We start from the raw sequence: 25,570 nt of genomic DNA, 5'->3' as shown, positions 1-25,570 counted from the left end.
AGGGTCAAAGGCATTGAACCTCATGCTCAGTGCTTGAAATGCAAAAAGTCTGCCAAGGAATCTGAACAGAATGAAAAAGTTCACTCAGAAAGGCTCAGATGTGATTTGAGATCACTGTTCTGATAACAGTAATTCTACAATAAGCATTTAAACTGCAGATTTATTCCTGAAAATGTCAGAATCACAGAATCATTTAAGTTGGAAGGGACAACTTGAGATCAACTAGTCCAACCAAAGTCAATTAGAGCAAGCTGCCCTGGACCCAGCTGGGTTTTCAATACGTCCATGGATGGAGACTCCACAACCTCTCTAGGCAACCTTTTTCAGTGTTTGAAATGACTCTGTCACACTATCTCTGGTCGCAGGACTTTGAAAGCAAGGAAAGTATCATCACTGTGTCTTAGCTATGAGTGACAAGCTGTAACTATGAAAAGACTAATAAAAACAACCATAAAAATGCTATTCTTTTCAATAAAGTAAGTAGCTAGTTGAGAGAATGCAGAGCAGGTTTTCAGAGCAGGTTTTCAGAGCAGGTTTAGTACGGTGGTTAATGTTAGACAGTCATTTTGTATCAGAATGGTTTACCTTTGGGGTCCACCGATGTCATGCATAAGCCAAATACGTACTTCAGAAACTTTATCTGGATTTAAGTTAAAGACCTCAACGCTTCCAAAAACACTGTAAGAATGGGACATGAAACACTCTTAGTAATGTAAGAATTCTACTAATGTAAACATACTTGGTAGAAAAAGATTTTCTCTCCATTCTTATTTCACTTCCGTGAGAACTTCTGAAACTGCAGATAGAAGCAAACTCAACTTTTTCCATCTGCAGTACTTGCTCTCCTGCTAGTTTTGTTGATGATGAGTTTTGTTTGGTGCAAGGGAGATGAGCATGGCTGTTCTCCTGACCAGAACAGACTTTATGTTTCGATATGAGACTACTGCCAGATAACGCGAGCAAGCACAGTCTAAAGAGCTCCACAAGCAGTTAGATGCATGTAATTCCTATAACGTGGTGTGCAAACCTAAATTAAATGTAAAAAAGCTATTTTGTGCAGTAATATCATACTAGAGATCTACCTATATGCACTGAAAGGACTTCAGTTAGAGTCACTGTATAGTAGGAGTAAAGTGCATCAACTCTACAGCAGACAATGGTTTAGATTCCCACATGAATTCACCAAAATCCATTCTGCATCAGAACTCGCTGACAAGAACCTGCTGACAGACATGCGTGTCCAACAGAAACACGGATGCTGGGTATACCTGCTGCTTCTGAAAGCTCCCGTTTCTATCGATCCATTGAGCATCACGTGAACCACACCGCACGCTGCTTCTGCAAACTGACCAAAACAAATGGACATGATAATCCGGTACTGCATGCCACACCTCTAGAGAGTTCTCTAACTTCTTAGAAGTCATCAGAACTGATTTACACAAGTAGAGAACATGGCCCCTGTTTCTACATATGTCCATGCAAACAAAAGCTTCCAAACTCTTACAGCAGTACTGACGTAAAGCTGCATCACCTTGCTGTCACTGCTTTCAGTTTATAAATGGGGATGCAACATTCCAGAGCCCCAGCAGCTATAGCTGTCCAATGGGGCTGCCTACTTTCTCAGTAACTTAGAGTAATCCTCAGGCTGCCTGAACTTCAGTAGTGAGGATGCGCCACAACAGAAGTACTGCAAGTTTAAGGGCATGAAATCATGGAATACTTGCTACCTCGTGTCTCACACTCTGTGTACTTTTGTGGCTTGGGATTTTTCTCTCCAGTGATCTTAGAAAAACTCATCACAAGTTCTGATTACTGGATCATGTAATTGTTCTTTTGTTCTTTAAACCTGTGTCCAAATATTTCAAGGCCACTGAAATATAAATACATACAATCACAGTACTCCAGATACATAACCCAAAGGTAGGATAAATGATTTTGAAAAGCTTAATACAGATGACTGTACTTATCAAATCAACCAAGTCCTCTTACTTATAAACAGTGTGTCTCAAAACCAGCTTGAGAGCTGTGAAGTTTCAGGATAGTTTAATTATGTAGAACTTTCCTACACAGTATGTGTCTGTTTCAGCAGATCTTAAATCTACTTGGAGTAAAAAACTTGTAGTTCAGCAAGCCTCACACTCTATGGTGATCTATCCCTCCTAGACTTCAGAACTGTTTTGAGCTTGGAAAACTTTATGGATGCTAGTTTGCACACAAAGCATTTTTTTATGGTGTGAAGATTTTTTCTTACATGCGTGAGATATTACAAACACATTAATGCTTGTTCTGCACCTAGAAAGTCATTCATTAATAGTCACATCAAGACTAAATTCTTCTGAGACACATAAAATTAAACTGATAAAGGAGAGTATATATATATATACATATACATTCTGGCAGATGTGTGAAATGAGCATTCTGCAAAGTGCTGATTCCAAAATAACAGGCCAGCTGCTTAACTCAGTCTAGCAATGTCTCATTCATCTGATCAGAGCTGGGACACGCATACAGGTGGGCACATCACAGAAACCCTGGAAGGTAACACTGTGAGAGGACATCCTCTTCAGGAGTACACTGGGAAGGAGCAAAGGGGCTCTGAGCCCCTTGCTGTGCTAGTCTGGGAGCTGCTCTCAATATCAACAAGTTCTAAGTTTCTATCATTTTGTCATTTCAGTTCTGTGATTTAATTAAGGCTTTTATTATAATTATTACCGTAAGCCTTATTTGTAAAGCTGCCCGCCAAGTGTTGTTCTAGACCCTGGCGTGTAATCTCTGCCCACAGTAAAAATGCCCAACTCTGCTGACAGTTCTGGTCCCATTACATAAAGTATGATAAAAGATTTCCATACTCATATTTCCTGGCACCTAAAGCTAAAACTCCTGTGAACTGTGAACTTTCCAACCTGGAAACTCAGATTTTTGACAGTGTCAGGAACTTTATGCCTTTTAACATTCTCAGATGAGAGGAAATTTATTCTAGATCTTACCATCTTGGATGCCATTTTCCAGAATACAGAGCCAGAACTGCCCTCACAATCACTCCATTTTGGACAAGATTCGTAGTTGATTCCTGAGAAGAAACATACTTATAGAATAAGACTAGAGCGAATATTGTTAAAATATTAATACAGATTTGTTCCCTATCAAAACAAGTTGGCTACGTGAGGGGATTCTAGGAGGAAAGAGAATTTGCATGTGTTCAAAGATCTTCCTCTTTACTCACAAGTCTCAGTGAGGCAGCTGGCGGCCCCATATGCAAATAATTCTCAGAAAACCCAGTACAGAAAACATATATTTCTAAATACTCAGAGCCAGGTTGGTTTGTGACAAACACTTTCTGACTGTATTGAAAAATCAAATTTTGCCCGATATTTCCAGTAATTCCAGCCCAGTTTAGAACTTGCTAACACATCAACCCAGGAACTGTGTGGGCAGCATAACCCCAGGTCCCTCCATATTTCTCCCTTACTTTGCCTGGCCTATGACCAGGGATCTTTTTTGTTTTGCAGTTTGTCCCCCAGAAGTTAAAGGAAGGTACCAAATGGCATAGAGAAAGAGGGCTCAGTGGGAGCTATTAGTAATAAGTGAACGGCTGGGCTGGATGATCTTTTAGGTCTTTTCCAACCTTGGTGATTCTATGATTCTATGATCATTAGTCCCAGAAACATTTAATGTCTTCCTGGTAGCCAAAAAGACGTGCTTTTTAAATTACATTATTTTCGGTCTTCCATAACATGGGAGCAGAAAAAAGCTTGTGGTTTTAAAAGAAAAATATGTGAAAATGGACAGTATTTATGTCTATATATATAAAAGAAAATAATAATCTGAAATTCAAGTACGCGTATTTGGTTTGCAAAAGTTAGGACTTGTTACCTGGAGCTGAGGGGTCTCCACACCATGAAAGCCCATCAAGCATATAACCCAGGAACGTGTCCTCCAAGGTAAGGAAATGACGATTGGATTTTGAATAAAGATGAACGAGGTCATACGTCCTGCTCCAAAACAGTGACTGTGAAATAAGGTAAAATGCCCAATAAATAATAGTTAAACTCGAGCTGGTCAGGAAATTTTCCTGGAGAAAAACAGAAAGTTTTTGCTCCCATTTCCCAATTTTGGGGGTGATTATTTTTCACAGAAATGGATGTGCTCAGCCTGCAAAGCATTCTGAAAGAAAATTTGTCACTATTTCACATAGCATATTTATACAGTCTGTAGTATGCTTTTCAACTGCAGATGGGAGAGCAGCTTTTTGGAAGAAGCGTTCCTTTGACAGCAGGACTGCACATTCCTTACTGAAATCTGCAAGCCTAAGGAACAGGGACATCTCTGCAGCTTAACCAGGATGACCCTGGCAAAAAAATATCAGACATCGTGGCAAAACAGTCCTTCTATAGACATCGACAGTTACTATGGAAAAGATCCACTGCTCAGAGCACTGTACAGACACACTGCTCCCCAGCAATCCCCCTTGCACAGCCCACCGCGCATCCTGCTGTTACCTTGTTGCAGGGTACTGGATGACTTGCCAACTCCATTAAAGGCTGATAATCTTCTGTTGTAGCATTACAGGGATTCTTGTGAATGAATGCAGCTTTCAACGATTCCCATATTTTAAGGCAATCCCTGTCTCTGCCAAAAGATTGAAGCATCATTAATTTACATTTATTATTAAATATCTTTAATAATTATTAATATTTATGATTCTGAAAGGATTTCCTTCTGTTACAATCAAATATTATGGATAAATTTTTAAAGAGTTCTGACTGTGCTCAAGCATCAACATACATTATGCATTAAAAAAGCAAAGTATCTTCAGCAAATCAAGTATAAACTGAGGAACGAGCAGTTCTGAAACATCTCTCATCTGAGCCAAAACTATGCCCAGAGTCAACCCGCTCTCCTGGGTTACCAGGGAGGTTGTGGATGCCCCATCCCTGGAGGCATTCAAGGCCAGGCTAGATGTGGCTCTGAGCAGCCTGGTCTGATGGTTGGCAACCCTGCCTATGGCAGGGGGGTTGAAACTAGATGATCTTCGAGGTCCTTTTTAACCCAGGCCATTCTGTGATTCTATGTGTCTACTGAACAGCATCTACAGTTCTTTTCTAAAACAAAAGCAGAGGTCTGTATATTTTGGACTTGATGTTATTTGCAGTTAAGGGCTAGCTTGCAGCTAAGTGCTTTGTTGAAGCCATAGCAGATTTGTACAAGCATAGGGATCTGAATCATGCACTCCAATTCCAGGGGATTTTTTTTCAGTCTCTGCATATTAGCGCTTCTGGCCCTTTTGCACTCACTGGTGTGAGTCAGAGGAATCACACTGCATTAATACGAGGGGAACCAGTGGATGTCGGGATACACCTCAGTCTATATTCATTCTCAGCTTGTTGCTTCATCAGCCTGGGAAATAAAGCATACCCCTGCTCACGGAAACAAGGTTCAGCTTATTCCACACTAACAGGAAACTGCTGCATGGTGCTGACAAGAAATGATCTCTATGCACTGACGTAGTGCCATGCTCCATGACATTGCAGCACTTAGAGTGTGAGTCTGCTCAGGACATCTGATTTCTCATACTTGAAGAAATAACAATAACATTGCATCATGATGATTCCCAGTTACTACCTGCCTACTCATTTCAGGCCCACTTTGTATGCCTGCCCCATTTACTGACAGCCATGCAGCGTTTCTGCAGCTTTCTCTTTCCTTTCTTTCTGTAAATTCAAAAAGCTGCATTACCCCACTGTCTGCATGCCTAAAGGAGCTGCTCTGGCTAATTCTTACTCATCCATTATTTCTCCACTATTGTAATCCCCTCCTTGGGTGTTCCCACTGCCTGAAGAAGCTGTCTGAAGAACAGCCTTTGTCTTTGGTGAAGACACCAATGCCTTCAGAGCACCGTAAAAACTGCAGGGATCAGTTAGTATGTGACACACACAGAGCTGCAGGCTTCCTTACCTGTGGGTACTCAGGTAACAGGCATGAGGCAGAATTTGATTAGTCTTAACAAGAGGGATTCTAAAGGGATTAAGTGAAATTGGCAGAAGTTCATTGAGGATTTCAGAACACTGTGACATTCCTAGTGGGTAGTAAACCTGACCATGGCAGGGGGTTGGAATTGGATAATCTTTAAGGTCCCTTCCCCTTCCATTCTTTGATTTGGCGATTCTATGATTCCTGCTGCTTAATTTGATCCAGATTGCTATTTGAGCATCAGAAAGGTAAAGCGAAACACACACGATGAGCTGTTTGTATTACAAAAGGCCATGCCATGACAGTGGGACCCAGAACCACTTCTCAGTTCCCAGCCATTTCCTCACTGTTCTGGGATGTGTCTGGACATGAACACCCATCCCTCATTCCTAAGCCTGATTGAGAAGAAACATCACAGGCAGAGAAGGTCTGCTGTTGTTGAGATGTGTCCAGAAGCGCTCCAACACCTGGCAGCCCCATGGAGCAGCAGGAGTGCCCCTAACAGACATGCTGCAGGGCCCATGCTTGTGTCATACCAGAAAGGATTGGGCAATACACAGCAAACTGTCCTGGCCTTCTTTCCACCCTGCCTTTACTTATGCAGTGGCAAACCTAAGTTGTCATCTTATTTGATACTGGTTATTTGGTTCAAACTAACGTAGATTCTTACTCATATTTGGCAGCTTGATTACAACTTGTGTATTGTAACATACTCCTTGTCCTTCCTGCAAGGCTACCGCCATTCTCATTCCACAGTTAGCTACCCCAAAGATTGAAGAACATCTCTTGTGTTACAGCCAGCTGCTTCTCTGCTCCCAAGTTTTATCAGCACAGTGTGCAGATTGCTTTGCTGTGGTAGGGTCATGTGAGGGTGCACTCACATGTTTCACAAAGCACAGAAACTAGCATCCCTTGGGCCTCTACAGACCCACAGAGCTGGTTGCTCTGGAGAGAACAAGTCAAAGCAGAACTTAACCTGGCATATTACGTTTTGTTCTCAAAGAGCTTGTCTCTGGCTGCAAACTCTGTAAGCATCCCAGAGAGATCTTCATCACTTTAACTCTGGTACCTCACAGGGAAGTATCTGGGAGAGCAGTGTTCAGCCACAGTCCTGACAGCTCTGAGCAAAGCTATGTTTAGTGTCACAGAAGAGGTAGGGCTTAGCCTTCAAACAAGCTCTTCTACAGCTGGTAATGAGTGTGGGGCTTTTATTTGTTCCACACAGAAGAACGATAAGGCATAAAGATTTTGATTCCAGCATTATTTAGAAGCCTAAGCACAGATCTTCACCGTAAAAACAAACAAATCTACAAAAGCTAAAGAGTATTTCACTACCCTCTCCTATCAACATGTCAGTTTTTACATAAGAATAAGAATAACTCATCGGTGTGCTCTGGGAGGCTGTTTCTCTGGTAGGAAACACAGGTTTCACCTCGCATCTTAAGAGCCAAAGAGAGTTATTGTTTTGGCTGATACGCAACGGCAGTGAGAAAGCTTTAGGATTTGTGAATCCCAGCTCTGGGAGAGACTGAATTCTTTACGGCCTTGCTATTGACATATACACTAGAAATAAAAGAAAGAAAACATTTGCCTGCTGTGTAGTACTTAACACGTTCAGCAAAGGTAAGGGCAGAGGTGTGATGAAGCTCAGGTTCTCCTGAAGATAAAAAGGGAAGTCTGCTGGCACTTGGTACACTAACAATTCTAGCAAGAGCACCTTCCAATTGAAAGGTGAACACCTCCCTTGTCAAAAAGCATCCGAGAAATGAAGAATTCTCTGAGGGCTGTTCTCAACACAGAGGAGAGCAGTTCTCCTGGTGCTGGTTGGAAAAGCAGTGTTGGCTTTTCCACTGTGCTACAGTTTTACTCTCTGCATGTCCTGGGCTGCTTGAGGTGAGCACTCACAGCCTCTGCTTTCCCTCTCAGAGCACCCACAGGAACACGGCAATGCCCGTGGTTGGTTTTGTGTGTTTTGGATTGCATATTAATTCTGCATCAAGCAAACATCATATGCATTTCTTTTTTGCAATAATGAGTCTCTTCCCCCAAGGCTAACTTTGTTTACACTGAAATATTGAAGGCCTTTTATTCTACTAAAGAATCTGAAATATTTAAGCCAAGTTCACTGACAGATAAAATAAATGCACGGACATTTTATGTGTTTGGGTGCTTTTTCAAATGCATGTTTTTAATGAATATAGTTTGGGAAATGTTGCTAAATTAGAAATAACACTTAAGCTCAGCAGGAACACTGGAACCTGCTGTAAGATCAGGAACTGAAGCTGCAGTCTGTTCTCTGGAACACAGGGATTGCAGAACTGAGGCTCTGTATCCTGCACTGAGCACAGCAAGAAACAAGAACTGAGATACAAATACACATCATCAACACCCCACTTCCTTCTGAAATAAGAATGTCATGCATATGACAAAGCATGTCCTGCACTTTTATCCCAATGTTTGAGTGGATGTTGCATCTTCAAGTGAATTTGAGTGTTTCTATCCATTTACCTTTTTTATGAACATCGTATAAATTTATGAAAAGGAATCTGGGGCCAAGAACATTTCCATTAGCTGCTATCTTTTAAGCCAAACTTTAATGTGCATATTATAAAAATGGACAGTTTCTGCATCATTGTTTCTTGCATATCAGTACATTGATCTGGCTAACCTTGAAAGAGCATCTTCACCCTTAAAGGAATACAATGGCATTGAGCTGCCTGGGAAATCACTATTAATTTTGTGTGGTGTTATTTTCTTCTTTCTTTTTCTTTTTTAACTGGACATGACAGAGCACATTCATTCCCAGTTGAAATTGATTGAATTGGTATAATATCAGGGATGAGTTTCATCCCTGGTGATTTCAGCTGCACCAGAAAGTTGTTTTAAGTTCATCACTGGGCTGACAGTGGAAGCTAAAAACACTTTACAAAGAGCAGTATTGCCTTAAGTTGTGTCACCTCGAGGTTTTTACTCAGAAATGTGAGAGATTTTTAAAGTATGGGACCCATTCTAAATTTACAAGTGAAAATGATTCTCAGGCTTTGTTCTGGAGAGCTCAGTCCGTCCTGCCCAGATTCTTCAAACCCCTCCACATGCATGAGAAGCCCCCTGCTGAGAGTGGCCTCCTGTGCTGGCCTCCCAGGATCCCAAGTTTCCTTTCTAAAAAACAAAACAATGTCTTCAGGCCATAAAGAGAGATTTTAATTGTGGTCTCTTGTGGTCTTTGAAAGCAAGGTCCTTTATAAAGATGGGTTTTGCAGGGATTAAACCTCATAAGGCAGGCAGATTTTGAGGCTGGTGTGGGAGGCTCTGGCCTCAGCTGGCAAGTCATGCTGGCTTTCATCAGGGTTGGTGCTGCCTTGCGCAGGCACTCACCCGAGCACCTTTCTCATTTGCTACCACCGCCAGCCAGAATAATAATGCAAGTATACACCTGCGCACTTAGAAACTAAAAAGTGAGTGAGAAGTTCTGTGGTTATAAGAAAGCTCCTTAACCAAACGAGAAGTATTCACACTGTGCTTGAAGTCTGAGGCACCTGAGACTGAAATGCTGACAGAACTAAAGGAAGCAGCACCAGTTCTGCACCTAACAGACCCACCTTTGCCTACCTACCAGTTTATCACAGACTCACAGAATTGTAGCGGTCGCAGCGGATCTCCAGAGATTGAGTCCAGCCTCCCTACAGAGGGCCATGCAGTTATCTGCCTCTTGCAGTAGCCAGAGACAGTGGTGCTGTTTATATGTTCACCTTCAGTTTATTTTGCATGTGAACTTATGAGTAACTCCGTCTACGTGCTCAAATCTTACACAAAGTATGCTGTGCTGAGGGGAATCCCTCTGTAACCAAGAATCTTTTTGCTCCGTGCTTTCTGCCCTAAATCTTTTTGCTCCCGCTCTTGCTGCCCCTTCCATTCTCCGAGCCTTGCAATGTCACTTTGGTGGTGCAGCGAGTCGCAGCTCTGGCAACCGCAGCTGGACCTCTGCAACTGAGCGAGGAGCTAAGGTCGGGCGAATACTGCCATCAAGTGGTAGAAGGTACTCTATGAAGCTGATTTAAGGAGTGCTTTTAGTACTTAGATAATAGCAAAGGGAAAAGTTACCAGGGGAGAGAATGAAAGGAAAAAGTGACAGAGATGCTGTCAGCCTCAAACTCTTCAATGAGGACTAACACCTCAATTAATATATGCGGAATGGAATATAATGTCACGGCTACACAAAATAAAGCTGTTTATTTCACATGACAATGGATCAGATCATAGCTGCTGTGAAGCGCCATGCTCCATGTGAAAGCGTGAGCAATCAGTGAGCATGGGAATCAAATTAAATACTCCCAGCGAAGCATGAAGGCACAGTGCAAAAACAAGCAGACAAAAACCCCAACAGATGGCTCTGTGGAGGGAAAGGTGCCACAAGTGCAATAGTATCTCACACCAAATCATGGCACCTCGTGTTCTTTTTAACCGAATAAACCACCATCTCCATAGCATACAAGGGAATGGAAAGGCAAAAAACACACCATGGTCATGCAGACAGAAGAGAAAGCTCTCCTGAGTAAGCAGCAGCTTTTGCTAGATTTAATGGAAACAGAAGCTCTCAAAATGTAATGGAATCATAGAATCATTAAGGTTGGAAAAGACCCCTAAGATTGGATCTAGTCCAAACATCCACCTAACAACAATACTGTCCACTAAACCATGTCCCTGACGGGGCGTTCTACCACCAGCTTTGCTTACATTATTTGGTCCAACTGTTTTCAAAGGGGACATCTACAGCATATGTCCACACTGCACTGCACGTAAAACACTTTGCACCTCCACCATTTTTCACTGCTGCTCTCACACACAGCGATGGCTGGGCCTGCACAGCCACACATGCTACCAAGGTGGCTCCTTGCCTACATCCCTGTTGTTCTCTCACTGGCAGTTTAGACAAAAAAAGATCTGCCTTGTCTCTGGCCATGTTGAAGCAGTAGGGCCTTGGAGACTTGACTTGGCTTGAGTGAATCAGAAAGCAACTGCACATCTGCGGGGGAATAGAGACTATCTGCAAATAACAAGTCTGTTGAGCTGCAAATGTCAGATGAGTTCATTTCTAGGCTGAAAATGAAGCATTACTTTTGTTTCTGAGACCGTGACCTTTCTTCCCTCTCCTTCACAAGGTCACGTTAATTGTTAATTGTACCCAAACCCAAATCAGAGACAAATCAAAGCCGTTAACTTCACAGCAACAGGTTTCATGCTGTGTCTGTTACAATCTGTTCTCCCCCAAAAAGGAAAAAGGTACAAAACTCTTGAAAAATATCCTCTAAGCAATGGGTTACATATTGTGCACCTGAGGTAAGCCCTGGCTCTGCATGGCCTTATAGCTCAGCTGTGTAAAGCATATATGTGGAAACTGCCACAAGGTAGGATCCTGTCCCGGGTACCAGAAAATTCTTCTGATTACACAGTTACATTCCTGGCAATTTAAGTTTATACTGCATGAGAACTTGAGGATAGCAAGTGTTGGGTCAGCCAGAAGAGGGAGCCCGTGTAACTGGGAAAAGGGACACGGAGCAATTTGAGGTCAAATTCCTTCCTGTGGTCAAAACCGCCTCTGGCTGTTACTCAGACAAAGCTACAAAGCATACCAATAGCCGAGGTGGATGGGTACGGGAACTCGGCAAGATCAGCGAAAGTAAAATGTGCATCTTTTGTTAACAACTAAAAGTTACGTGCAGGGCAGCACTCCCAAAGCCTGCTCCTGTGCGGGCAGTAATTGAGCCAAAGTCATGACAAGAACAGTTCAGTGTTCCCTGCCTGCTTCTCGCAGCAGCAGTCCCAAGGCTTCATTGCACGCAGGCAATAAAACAACAGAGCTATCAGCAGATGCTCTATGCATTACTTGGGAACTGCTTTTAGAGGGAACTGCAATACAGCACCTGAACTTTGGGTTGGTTTTGAAGATGCAAATAGATGTGATAAAATCTGATTGCACGTGAGGTGCTCAATGAAACTCTGCAACAGACAGAAGCAGTCCTTCCAGGAGCCTAAATGATGCTGGGTTTGGGGCCATGTTTTGAATAGAAAAGACAAGAGATTTCAGTGGCTCTGGTATATAAATAAAAAAGTAAAAGCATGAGAAAACACACGAGTTTACCAGCAGAGCTTTTAAAAAATTACATGTAAGCAACAGATTAAAAAAGGCTCCAACAGACTATGGACAAACTGATGAGGAAAACATCAGATCTCTAAGCAAGGCAGTGAGGTTCCTGCAGTAGTAGCAGCAACAAAAGACCTCACTGAGTGCAGGACGCAGCTTGATCAGCTCTCAGGAATGCCTGAGTTTCAGTTCAACGCTCCTACTCCCTTTCTTTGATGAAGTACACCAAAGATCCCAGGCAATGGAAGATCCAAGGCCTACGTTAATGATGAAAGAGCACAGGATGAAAGATGGAGGGCTCTCTGATGTGTCCTAAAGGCACAGGCTTTATTATCAGAAAGTGTCAGTGATAAGAGCAGTTACTTACATTACAACCTACACCTATCACAGTAGGACCAGAAATGGGGAATTTAAGGTCAGATTCCCAAAGAAGGAGGCTCCTTTACTTCTCTGTCCAGTAAACTCCTGAACATTGCATGTGCACGTTAATATTTGTCCTTCTTTGGGTCTCTCTTAGGTAGATTTCACAGTTTCTTTATTAAAAGTAGAATAATGTTTAAAATAATCCTACAGCAGACAAGTTGTTCGAGCCATTAAGCACTGCTGGATTAAGCATGGCACAAAAGATTACGCCTTGGAAAAACAGTCCTGTTAGAAAACTTTTGATCATGAGTTTGTGATAAAAAAAATAAACACAAGATTCCTAGTAACTATATTGAAAACAAAAGCACATTAACAGTGATTTCTGAGTTAAACCTGAGTCCATTTTCTTTAATCAATTAATGTGCACTTTTAGAAACCTGTATGTGATGCTGTAAAAGCTTCAGGAGCTTTACAAATAGAGAAGCTCCCTCACATACACTGCGAGCACTCAGGTGTTTATACTTAATGTATAGCACACATTAAACCTGTGCACACTGGCCATGATCTTCCACCTGCTCATTTCCATTCAAATGCTGCAAATCAGCTTATTTGAACTGTCCAAGAGAAGATGAAATCCAAACAAAATATATACAGCTTTGATTTCACTGGCTCAATGTTATGAAAATGAGAGGTTGCAATTGTCTTTTTCACAGACGAAGAGCAGGATGGTTATGTCAGAAGGCTCACAGCAGTGGAAATGTCTAGTGGAGCTTATTGAGGACACACAACAGGATGGCTGATGCCACAGGGATGTGATTTATTGGGCTCAGTAGTGATGGGTTGATGGTTGGATTGTGTCCTCTGCCAACCATCCTGAGGGGCTCAGTGTCCCCATTACCTGCAGAGAACATGTAGCTCTCCATACTTTGCACTCTGTCTTTCCTTGTGGGGCCAGAAAGCAGAAACTCAGCTCTCAGCCCTCATTTCTGACAGGGATCCAGGGAACCTTTCTGTGAGCTGCACAGTCTGACAGCACCCAGTGCTCCAATGCACTGAGCAGGGCCCTGGCTGTAGGCTGTGCCCAGGGCTGCCATGCCAGCACTGCTCACCATCCCACCACAAAGGAAGAAGTCTTTCCCACAAGCTGAAAATGGCTGGTTCCAATAACTTCACTGCATTTCCCAGCATCTCCGTCCATTCTATAAATCCATGCCAAACCACCTCCTTTTCCTGTTTAGTTTTGGTTACAAGAATGCAGAGTTAAACACTTCAGGACTTCTGGCAAGTCAGGATTTAGTGAACTGCTGTCACCTCTCCTTACTCCAAACTGTGAGGATCCAGTTCTGGCTTTAGCTGCCTGTCCAGTAGTTGCAATAGGTACTTAGAGGTGGCTCTCAACCCAGAGTTACCAATGTTCACATTCCTTCTGCACACAGATTCCTAAAAATCCCCACTTGGGCACAGAACCACATAGTCGCAAGGGACCCACAGGGACCACCAGCTCCAGGCTTCATACAGGACAACCCGAAATCCAATCTCAGTGTCTGAGAGCATTGCCCAAATGCTCCTTGAACTCCAGCAGCCCTAGGAGCACGTTCCATGGTGCAGAACCTCTCCCAGTGCCCAACCTGGCATCCCCGTGTGCAGACACTGCCTGAGTTTTCAGGACCGTGCTACCTCACAGCCCCCAGCACTCAGCACAGGTGAGGCCGTGCTACCCTCAACTCAGGCTCAACACGAGGCCAATACTCACCCCAGCTCCACGTGCCCCTCGGTAAGGTAGCTGTAGCATCTCCCCAGGACGATCTCCCGCAGGTTCCTGGTCGTCCCCCTGCCCTGCCACCTCAGCAGCTCCGGGCTCTTCTCTTCTTTGTGCCCTGTGAGTGTGGAGGCCAGCACGGCGGCCAGGACAAGGGCGATCAGCAGGATGGCGATGCCGGCCAGCAGAACGCAGCGCTGCCGCCTCCGCTCCGAGCTGCGCTGCGAGGGCATAGCGAGGGGGGCGGCGGAGACAGCGGGCTCCGAGCTGCGGTCCAGCGCCTCCCCTTCTGGCTGCCCGGCTCCAGAGAGCCCAGATGGCCCACCGCCCCCGGGTGGCCCCGCCGCGTTGCTCAGAGAGCCGCTGTTCTGGCTGCTGCGCTTTCTGCTTGTGGTTTGGTCTCTCTGGGTCGCAGTTCTGAACTTTTGCTTTACGGGTGTGAATGACCGAAGGTCAGTCACAGAAGGAAACTCCCCGAAGTTTCGTTTAAATAAAGATTCCAATTGCGGCCACCCGTGAGTGAGTGAAACCCGAGTGAGGACGACCACAATCCAGTTTCTCGACGTTAATTTGTTCCTAAATGGCAGGCGCTGAATCCCATTTTACCGATTATCTGTTAACTTTACAGCAGTTGTGAGAATATAAATTGGGTCATCAACAAAGGTAGACTTGGGTTATCATCCCTTGAGAAATTAAGAAAACAGGAAACATTCTCACACCTGCAGATGGCTTCAGACTGATTGTCAAGGGAATTCCCCAGAGAAAAAAAGCTCTGCACATTGAGGGTTGTGAGGCAGTGTGAAATAACCCAAGGTACGGCCCTGCAGGAGGGAGGTTCCTTCAATACACAGGACGGTTCTGCTGCCTTCAGTCAGAAACCAAAGTGAAAATAAAACACTAAAATTGACTGAAATAAACTAACAATAGACAAAGACAAACTAAAAATAGACAAAACATCTGTAAGTCCCCATAGTATTAACTATAAGTCGTTTATAATCACAAAGCATCTGTCTTCAGTGGGTTCCGTGTGAGGTTCAGTGTGAGAAAGGGAGTTCCAGACACAGCTCCTGTGGGTTCTAAAGACCTGAGAAATGCTCTGACAAAGCCTTCAGTGATAAGCAATATATAAGCATATAAAGAGATTCTGAGATCTTGTTTTCAAAGATACCAACCTTGGGGGAGTTCTCAGAGCTGAAGTTTCAGTTCGGAAGCAGCTTATCTCTTCCCAGCTTCAGAAGGTAGATGAGATGAGGCAGGCATGAAAAAGCTGCCATGTGCCTTCTGTCAGCTGAAAAATGTCTGTCTAGCTTACCATCACAGAAAGAAGTTACACAGCTATTGCTGATGTTTGCTTTCACAGAACCACACAGCCAAAGGGGTTGGAAGGGACCTCTGGAGATCCACTCCCCTGCTGAAATGGGTTCCCTACAGTAGGTTGCAAAAAGTGTTGGTAACTTGATAAAAATACATGAAAGCTTTCCTATTTACAAATAGGAAAATTGAATTAAACTTTCTAAGATTGCTTGGATGTGACCTATGATTGGACCCACAGTGCAAGTTATGGAATGAGTGCAGGGGTTCCTTCCCAAATACCATTGAGCTCACAAAGGAAGTTCTTCCTCAAGATCTTTTCCATAAGCTTGTGTTTTTTGCTTTGGCAGTCCCACATTACTGTTCTTTACTTGTTCCTTGTTTACTTTACTGATAACACAGGTATCTGCATCTGAACATTGTGATTGTTTAATAAATTATTATGTACAAGAGGTTATCCATTGATGATAATTTTCTGGTTCAGGTATTGAACAGACTGATCAGAGGTGAAGCGCTGGTGGACCTGCTGCTTGCCATTACAGAGGAGATCATTAAAAGCATTAAGGTTGGAGGCAGCCTGGGCTGTAGCGACCATGCCCTGGTTGAGTTCGTGATCTCAAGGAATGTGGGCCTGGCAAAGAGTGGGGTCAGGACCCTGAACTTCAGGAGAGCAAACTTGAGGCTGTTCACATAATTGGCCACAATCCCTTGGAATGCTGTCCTTAAAGATATCATGGAAATCTGGGTACTCTTTATGGATGCCTTTCTGAGAGCACAAGTGCTCTCTGTCCCTCTGAAAAAGAAAGTGGGAAGAGGGAGCAGGAAACAGGCATGGCTCAGCAAGTACCTGCTGGGCAAACTGAGGGCAAAGAAAGTTACATACAAGCTCTGGAAACAAGGTCTGGACTTGGCAGACATTCCTGGGGTCAGGAAAGCCAAGGCACATGCAGAACTGAACTTGGCAAGGGATGTGAAAAACAGTATGAAGACTGTTTCTACAGGTTTCTACAGGTACATTGGCCAGAAGAGACAGGCCAAAGCGAGTGTACCTCCTTCGGTAAATGTAAAAGAAGAACTGGCTTCGCCGGATGAAAAGAAGTCTGGGTGGTGTGGCTGACACAGTGGAAGGAAGGGATGCCATTCAGAGGGACCTCAGCAGACTTGAAAAGTGGCCCAGGGTGAATCTAATGAAGTTCAACACAGCAAAATGCAAGGAATCACAGGTAAATATACAGACTGGAAGGAGCAGTCCTTGAGAGCAGCCCTGCAGAGAAAGACCTGGAGGTCCTGGTAGATGAAAAACTTAATGAGTCAGCAGTGTGCTCTTATAGCTCAGAAAGCAAATGGTATCCTGGGCTCCATCAGAAGAGAGGTGGCCAGCAGGGACAGGGAGGTGATTGTCCCTCTCTACTCTGTGTGCAGGTCTGGGCCTCCAGCACAAGAAAGACAGGAAGCTGTTGGAGAAGGTCCAGGGGAGAGCCGCAAAGATAATCAGAGGGCTGGAGCATCTTCTCTATGAAGACAGACTGAGGGAGCCGGACTTGTTCAGCCTGGAGAAAAGAAGGCTGCAGGGTGACCTAATTGTAGCCTTTCAGTACCTAAAGGGAACCTATAAACAACTCTGAAAGGGTAGATAATAGCAGAACAAGGGGAAATGGTTTTAAGTCAAAGGAGGGAAGATCTAGGTCAGATATTAGGGGGAAGTTCTTTAATATGAAAGTGGTGATGTGCTGGAACAGGCTGCCCAGAGAGGTTGTGGATGCCCCATCCCAGGAGGTGTTCAAGGCCAGGTTGAATGGGCCCCTGAGCAGCCTGGTCTAGTATTAAAGGTGGAGGTTGGCAGCTCTGCCTGGGGTAGGAGGGTTGGAGCTTCATGATCCTTGAGGTCTCTTCCAACCTGGGCCATACTGCATTTCAACAGGTTTTGTTTTCCCCAAAATGCTTCTTTGCGTGTGTTTTCAACTTGCTGCTGTTCAGTTTTATTAACTGAGGAAATGTCACATTGGAAAAACAGAACTTGTTATCCTAAACAATTTGCACAATAAAACTGCAATCTCCGCTTGTTGTAGGTAATGAAGATACCTACCTTCAGGAAGTCTGAAACCAGTTTCTTTTTGAGTGGCATAATTGGAATAGTTGAAGTTTAAAACTTTATAAGAGAGTTGTTTATCAAAAACCCGTTATGAGAAAACTTATCCTTCTTTTCTGGTTTGGTTTCAGTTTGTTAGGAATAAATAAATGAGGTGAGTGCAGGCTGAGTTGCTCTGGAAGCTGCCTTTGCTGTTGGTTTATAACTCCTCAAGCTGTATAAGGAATGGAACAGATAAGTAAATGCCAAGCCTTCTTTCAACAAGCCTCTGCTCCCTGATCAGCCTGAGTAACAGCACTGAGCAGAGATGAGAGGGTGGCAGGAAGGCCAGCGCTTCAGAAAATGGTTCTTTCTTTCCCAGTGTGAATGTGAGAATGAACTCACTCCTTGCAAATGTTCTGGCACAAGAGGGTTTCCAGGGCAGGCATAAGTAAGACAGTAACTGTCACTGCAGTGAAGTGCTCGTGGATCTGCATGCTTCTCAGACTGGTACGTATGCCTTCTATCAGGAAATTGACATTTTTGAAGTACTGTTATGTCTGATAAAACTCCAACATGAAGACCCCTTGAAGCCATGTGAATTCCCAAGACAAGGCCAAATTAATACTGTTCTAAGCAAGGTGTGTCTGCTCTTCTGTCAGTTTATACTGAGTCCCTGGGTGGATTAGAAAGTGGGAATAAAAGATCGGAAGACAGACATGCTTTAAGCACATAAGTGCCAGCCTCTGTTTTCATACTGTGTATTGCAGCAGGAGGCTTCTGTAAGAATACAACTATATGATATATAATTCAGTAGCCTGTATTGGTACTGCTAAGCACATCATAAGATGAAAAGCAAATGGTTTCCACTGCTTCCTGATGGATCCCATTTTTGACCCAGCAAGGCACTACAAACCACCCCCAGCCATCCCCAACAACTGACCATTCAGGAGTTTCACTTATTATTTAGCTTCTTACTATAAGCACAGATAGTCCTGGCTGAGGACACAAATCCTTCATGAAAGAATTATCTGTCAGCAGGTAGGACCAAATAACACTAACCCGCAAATGTGAATAAGAAGAGAATATACTGCACATCTTTTCAGTGCCCTGGGTTAAAACTCACCTCTAGAAAGTGTTTCTTCTTCAGTTTCTTCATTGGGTAAAAGGTTTGACAGAATTTGACTGTATCCTGGCTGTTCCTCACAATCTTGTTTCTCATGTGAGTGTACTCTAGTAGAAATAACACCATTGCTTTTAATAACATTAAACTTCGTTTTATTAGCACTGACATTCTCTGTATGGTAGGAAACAGGCTGCTTCAAAGGCTACAGAGTCAGGTTAGGAATCATGAAGAATCATTTTAACATAATGCTCTGGATTATGATGATAGCACAGTAGGCATAGTGCCACTAATGACTGTGGACACCTGTAATTTCTAGCTGTCAGGGCTCAGCAGAACTTTAGAATAAGGGAATTTGAACTGAAAAGAGCAAAGGCTTTTAAAATAATCAAAGAAATTATTCCTTTCCTTTCGTTAAAATAGCGATGACTTTTCATAGCTTCCTGGTTTCACAGGGTAACTGCTGTCATAACATTTAGAGGAGGCCGAGATGAACAGTGAAAATGAGAAATGGGCTGAGAAAAGTAGAACAGCAAGTGCAAAGTGATAGCTGAGAAGAGCAGCACGCCATCCAGCCCTGCACACACCACTGTGAACAAAGCATCTGCAATATGACATCTCAGCACCCAGACATCTCTGCAGTGCCTTCTGATAGAGCCATACCTATACCAGGAGCACAGGCTGACTTACCCTTTCACTTACTGGGTGAGGCAGTTTGAACACCAGCACTCATTTCTCCCAAATCTCTTTTTCTCAGCTGGTTGCCATTACCCAGCTGCCTTGTTCAGCCCACTGTCATCATCTTGCTTGGGTTGTTGTTATTTGATACTAATTTCTACTCTGACTGCGTTTGCTTCCACTGGAAATAATTTAAGATTACTTCTGAAGAGAAAATGCATCTCCACATGTTAAAGTTCAAATATCAGACTGTAGTGAGGGTTTATCTCCTCTGAACAGGACAGCGTAACTCATCATTCACTCTATCTACACAGTAAGAAAAAAAACAGATATAACCAAAATTAAGTGAATACGCATGAATTAGGTAACAAGAACAGAACTTCTACAACTCACTCCATTAGATTTTGGATAATGTTGGTCAATAAATTCACAGGTCTGTGGAAGGGAAAGGACTGACAGATGGAGGAATGGAAAAGCAAATCAAGAAATGCATGCCTCCTTTTATTTGTAAGCCAGGCTGGAGATAAAATATCTTCCCACTTACAAGGTTGCAAAACTGTTCTACAGTAGCATCTTTACAACAGATGCAAAGTGCTGTGTGGTGATACAGAATAGGTATCTGACTGCAGATGGGTTTGTTACATGCAGGGCTCCTCCTGAGGTGCAGCATAAAACCCAACTGGTTAACTATATAACTGGGCTTCAAACCTTGGTCATCTAAAGTGATACTGCTATGGTTCATCATCTTGGTGGGCTTTTAATATATATATATATTATTATTATTATTATTAATATCTTTAGCATATTTTCAATTCTGTGAAAATAAATTTCATGCACTTATCTTCCTGCTTTGATTCAACTTAGAAGCTATTCAGATGTTTGCAAGTCTTTTCTGGTTTTCCTCGGTAGTTTGCATACAGAATGCGGGGCTCTGTGGACATGTGTTATATTGCATAACAACGGTGGAGGAGTTTGATGTATTTGTCCTTTAACTCTGTTCCATTGCATTAACTATCTCTCTTCTTTGGATAGCGATTACTTGCACCTGAGCTGTTTCTAAGTAGATCACCTGAACAGTTACTGATACAGATGTAAAACTGACTGCTGCATTTATATAAATTTGGATAGGCCATTTTGTTCTTACATTTGCTGTAAGTAAAGGCATGATTTCTTTAAATCCACCAGAGTACATTTCCTAGGGAGGACAGGAGGTCTGCAGAGGGCCCGTCAGCGATATGTGCTTCTGTATGTGTTAACAGTTGTGGGAGAAATACCGTGTCCCATCACTCTTACCAGCTGCATCGATCTGGGGATGTATGCACATTCTTTCATACTGATGACATGTTTTGGGACTAACGCAGCTTGTAGGTTTGAAACTGCAGAGTTACTTCCACTTCTATAAACACAGATCATACATACCACGGGTTCTTCAAGCATGAGCAAGTCCACCTGACTGAAGGCTCAAGCTGCCGCACCTGAAGTGTGATAAAATGCCCTGTAAAAAGGCACCATCCAGCAATTGTTTGCAGTTTTCCCACTACAAGCTGCTGGGGCTTTCTGCTTCTTTCATCCATGTCACTGCTAAGCAGCCTGTTTTTCCATCCGGAATTTATTCAGCTTTGTTTTGTATGCTGCTGAGGGCTTTAAAAGAAATGAAAACACTGGATCAGCTCATGCTGACATGCACGATGCCTGTCTCTCCTCTGTAAAGCATTCTACTCTCTTGACCGGAACGCACTGGCTTTTTTTTCCTATGCATTTTCATGCACTGTGACTGTGGGAGGACCAAATGTCACCACTTTTTCCTATTTCACCAGTGACCTTTCCATCACCCTACACGCACTCTTGACTACACGCAGTGTGTCTCATCTTGCGACTTCTGCAGGAGGTTGAGGGAGGGAAAGAAGGAAGGAAATGAAAACAAAAAAACAAAAAACAAAACCATTTAAAAAGAGAGAAAAGGAGAGTAAAAGAGAAAAAAAATATAGATATCAATAATGAATAATATCAATAAAATCTATCGTGGGTTACTGCTTTTAGTGTAAATAAATGCGAGGAGGCACACGGGCACATTGCTGTACTGTATGCCGAGGTGAATGCACTGCTTTTGAACTGCAGTGTGAAAGAGCCAACCCAGCAGCCCATGACAGAGCAACATCTAAAATAACATTTCTGTATTTACACAGATTCGGGCCATTTGTTTCTCCCTCCTTCCCACTTCATTTCTCAAATAAAAATACTCACTACAGAAGGGCAGGGTGGAGGAAGTCTTAAGGCAAACAGCACAAAGCTGTTTCATTCCTGCATGACTGCACAGCCTGGTCCATCTGTCCATCGTCTGTCACATCTGCAACTGGGAATAAACTTAGACAGGCACAGGCAAATCTTCCTCCCGGGGTTGAATGTTCTAGTGCCATGCATCAGCACTGGCGTTCAGCGACCTGGTGCAACTGAGGAGTGGTTCTCCATTGTGTTTTAGTAGGGATGAATTGAGTCAGAGAGCAGTTTCTAGCTGTTAGCAGCGTGAGGAGCTTTTTGATCAGAACTGACAGTTGGTCAGCAAGGAATACTTAGAGGAAAGCATCGAAAAAGTGACTCATGAAGGAAAAATAACACCAAAAGAACTGGAGATGCACTCTGTTTAGTTTGATAGTAACACTTCTGGCCTAATGACTGTGGCTTATCCAAAGATATGGTGAAGGTGCGCCCAGGGGACACAGAAGATAGAAAACAATAAAAGGAAGAGCTACTTGACTCAAGGGCAAAATCCTCAAATCCCAAACATGGTGTGTCCTGATGTGCAGGAAGCTGAACTGTGGCAGGACTCCAGCTCGGATGAACTGGGAATCCCTGATTGAGCACAGGGCCACAAAGACAGGCAGGAATATAGATCAAGGGCTCTGGAGGGTCAACCACCTTGCTGGGCCCCTCCCAGGGCTGTCCCAGTGTGCTATTCATCGTGGTTGCCATCAGGAGAAGCACTCTGGATCACCTTGAGCTGTGGGCACTGCTGCTCATGGGATGCAGGGATGAATCATTTTGTGGCTGCACAGGACTTACTTCAGAGTTTTTAGGGGGAAGAATGAAAGGTAGAACAAGGGAGGGTCAGCTGGACTCAGACCGCAGGTTTGAGGGCCTGTTGTATGCATGTGGGGCCAGTGAGTGGAGTGACCGTGGCTGTGTAATGTGTGTGCCATCACCAGCAAAGCTTGATCTGGTGAGCAGGTGATGTTAGCCATCAGTAAAATAAACACATCCAGTATGACTGCTTGCTAACAATGCACGTACAGTTAAATATGTTATAAAAATAAAGCTGCCTTGCCAGTTAGGCATTAGCACTGAGGAACAAATAAAGGAGACAAAGTATGTCTCTTCCAGAAAGAAAATATTCAGTAATTGCCATTGTTTGAAAACTCATGGTATCATTCACCAACATGTATCAGAAGGGACTTCTGATCCCATTTGTTCAGCTCCAGGTTTCTGACACACACCCACCAGCCATTCCAAAAAGATTTTAAGAAAAGCTTTCCTCTTAGATGAGTATTTATTGAAGAAATAGGATGAGATGAAGGGAAGCTGTGATGAACAGCACACAGAATAGCTGTGTTGGGATCAATTCCTTTCTTTTTTTCTTCTTTTTGCCCAAACGAATTCCATTAGGGATTTGTTAAAGCAGAAATATCTGCAGAATCTTCAGTTCCCTATGATTCCTAGAAGACAAGCTCTGTCTCATCCTATTTTGTGCTTCCAATTGTCCTTACTCTCACTTTAGCATAGAGGAGAAATTTATCAGCAAGTGCTATTTTTTCCCTACTAGTAAATTTAACTTTCCAACCCTTTCTGAATACTGGATAGGTAAGGTTTGTTGCCCTATGGATTAATTATTACTGTTTTCCTGTGAAGTTTATTTGTAGTCTTAAATAATGATTCGGGGACATTTAGAAAGCCACTACTGAATGAACATGTTAATTGTTTCTAAAAACCTTTTCAATAATGAAACTCCATCCAAACACTGCCTAGGAAAAATAAGCTCTGATCTTTCATATGGGATTGTTTCACAGTGAATTCCATGGCTCGTTAAGGTTTAAATCCTTAAATTAGTGGCCTGCGTTTCCCCTTAGTGTTGTACTCCAATGAAACGGCACTGGAGCTACTAGATTTTATGCTGCTTGTTTCTAGGCCATCATTTATGGACAGCGAGATTTATTCAGTGGGATCAAATATCCTGTGAGATAGACTGGCAAGGACGTAGATACACCCTGATCTTTCTCAGAAGTGGTAACATCTGTTCTGCAGCTTCAATGTTTGAAACCAGGCTACAGTTTTTACTGCCTTACCAATTAATAACATTATGATGAGAAGTGCATTTAAAGCTCACGTTCTGAAAAGGGTTGATTGGGAATCACTATTCCTTAATAACTCTTCCAGCCTCGTTCCTTTCCTGCTATATGTCTGTGTTTCTTCTTGCTGCTGTGAAGCTCAAGTTGTGACAGCAGAATCTTACTGTTCAGCACAGGACAGACTAACACACACTGATGACTGACCTTTTCCTTTGTTTATTGCAAGAGACCGATTTTCTTCCTCCCATTTCCAAGCTGGTTTCTTGCTAGCACTCCTGAGTGCTGGGCTGTCTGCTCCTTGCCCTTCAATCGGAAAGCTTGGCACATTTATAGGCGCTTCCTAAGCTTTTCTGCTGCCTGGAGAACATCCTGCTGTCATCAGTGCTGCTTTTTTGCCTTTTTCAGTTCACAGTTTGGTCTTTCACAGCCCAAGCAGCATGTTTGTAACAAAACAAAGCCATAGCTGGGGGTTGTGCAATGTGCAAACAGCTCCCCTACATACAAGCACACTGCTGGAGCGGGGGGCACACAAGCCATGGAGTAGCTACAGAACAATATGAGTAAACAAGCTGCTTTACTCTTCTGCATCACCTTCCCCCTTTAATGATATGCTTTTCTACTTAACCATGTCAGAAAGTAATGGCTTAGACAAAGTTTAAATAAGAAACATTCAGGAATCTAGCATTTAAAGCACTGATCTGCAGAGTAGGAAGCACAAATTTAATGAATTCAGGACAAATCCTGTTGTGAAGAAAGTAATTATTTTATCAGTAGATGTTTAATTTATACAGAATGGAGCAGCTGCAATAGAAGAGACTGCCAGAAATTTAGAGATATACCAAAGCTGTGACTTACTGGTTAGGGATCTTCTGGTTGCATGAGCAGGCATCCAGCTTGGGACTGCTTAATAGTCTGATGAGGTTGCTGTGCTTCTCACTGCAAACCACTTTTCAAAGTTTACTTTTAGCGCAGAGTACAAACAAATGCATTAATCTCACCAGCTTTCCAGGGCTTGTTTTCTAGCCAGTACTAATTTTGTTTTCTGGCCAGTGCTAATCATTATGCTGCTTACACATTTTGGAGCAAAGTACCCAGCAGGCTCCCCTCGCACTGAGGCAGTCAAGGAAACAAAGTTGATATAAAGGTATGCTGCGCAGGCACAAGATTGTGTAAATTGCAAAGTTTATCCTGAAAGAACCATAGGGGGGTAGATCTGCCACTTGGAAGGGATCCATGTGAACACAAAACAGGAAACCTGAAAAACAAGATCTTTCCTAGTTGTCATCTCTGTAAAATACGCTTTTGTATATATGTGTTTAAATATTTGTCCAGGATTAGATGCTGTATCTTTCAAGTTTATCAGTTATTCTTATTGTCTTTAGATTCTTTTTGTATGATACGTGCCACAGGATTTACCAGCAATCATTCACCTTTTTCATAGTATTCCAGCAGCTCCCATTTAATTTAACCCCCTGCTTTTGGGAAAAGGTGACAAAAGTCAAGATGACAGCCAAGAGACTTCACTCAGCTTTGTGGAAATATCAGCTCTGTGTGTTCGGGCACCTTTCATTAAAACAGAGGTTTTCCTCGTCAAATGGTCACAAAAGTAAAGGGCTAATTACCTTAGTAGCTTTTACTTAAAAAAGTGTGTATTATTAAATATTATTTGCCACTTCTTTTCCCTTTTATAAAACTTCTAACATTGTAATTTTTCACCCATATTCTGCTAAAAGTGTGAAGAAACTCATCTGAACCGAGGATCAGATTCACTTTTGCTGCAGGTGGCAGGAAATAGCAGAAGGCAGATGATGAGGGG

The 25,570-nt window shown here is 43.0% G+C and overlaps 1 protein-coding gene across 3 annotated transcripts in view; it reads right to left on the bottom strand.

Moving 5' to 3' along the window:
• The window catches only part of CD38 (CD38 molecule), a 29,491-nt gene extending 4,823 nt beyond the window's left edge, over positions 1–24,668 (bottom strand). The window contains exons 1-8 of one of the 3 annotated variants that reach the window (XM_072335371.1): positions 24,610–24,668; positions 18,740–18,846; positions 14,229–15,099; positions 4,500–4,629; positions 3,874–4,009; positions 2,988–3,070; positions 1,269–1,345; positions 586–678 (exon numbers count right to left, since the gene is read on the bottom strand). In XM_072335371.1, coding sequence (XP_072191472.1) covers positions 586–678; positions 1,269–1,345; positions 2,988–3,070; positions 3,874–4,009; positions 4,500–4,629; positions 14,229–14,467 — 758 coding nt within the window. In that variant the 5' untranslated portion in view covers positions 14,468–15,099; positions 18,740–18,846; positions 24,610–24,668. Of the gene's footprint in view, positions 1–585; positions 679–1,268; positions 1,346–2,987; positions 3,071–3,873; positions 4,010–4,499; positions 4,630–14,228; positions 15,186–18,739; positions 18,847–19,426; positions 19,715–24,609 lie in introns of those variants that run through there. The other 2 variants (XM_072335373.1, XM_072335372.1) reach the window with 2 other exon arrangements.
• Between the last annotated feature and the right edge of the window lie 902 nt (positions 24,669–25,570).

Source organism: Excalfactoria chinensis, chromosome 4 (assembly GCF_039878825.1).
Source record: "Excalfactoria chinensis isolate bCotChi1 chromosome 4, bCotChi1.hap2, whole genome shotgun sequence".
Taxonomy (NCBI): domain Eukaryota; kingdom Metazoa; phylum Chordata; class Aves; order Galliformes; family Phasianidae; genus Excalfactoria; species Excalfactoria chinensis.
Note: the sequence above shows the minus strand (reverse complement) of the source record. Positions and strands in the feature narration are given on the sequence as shown.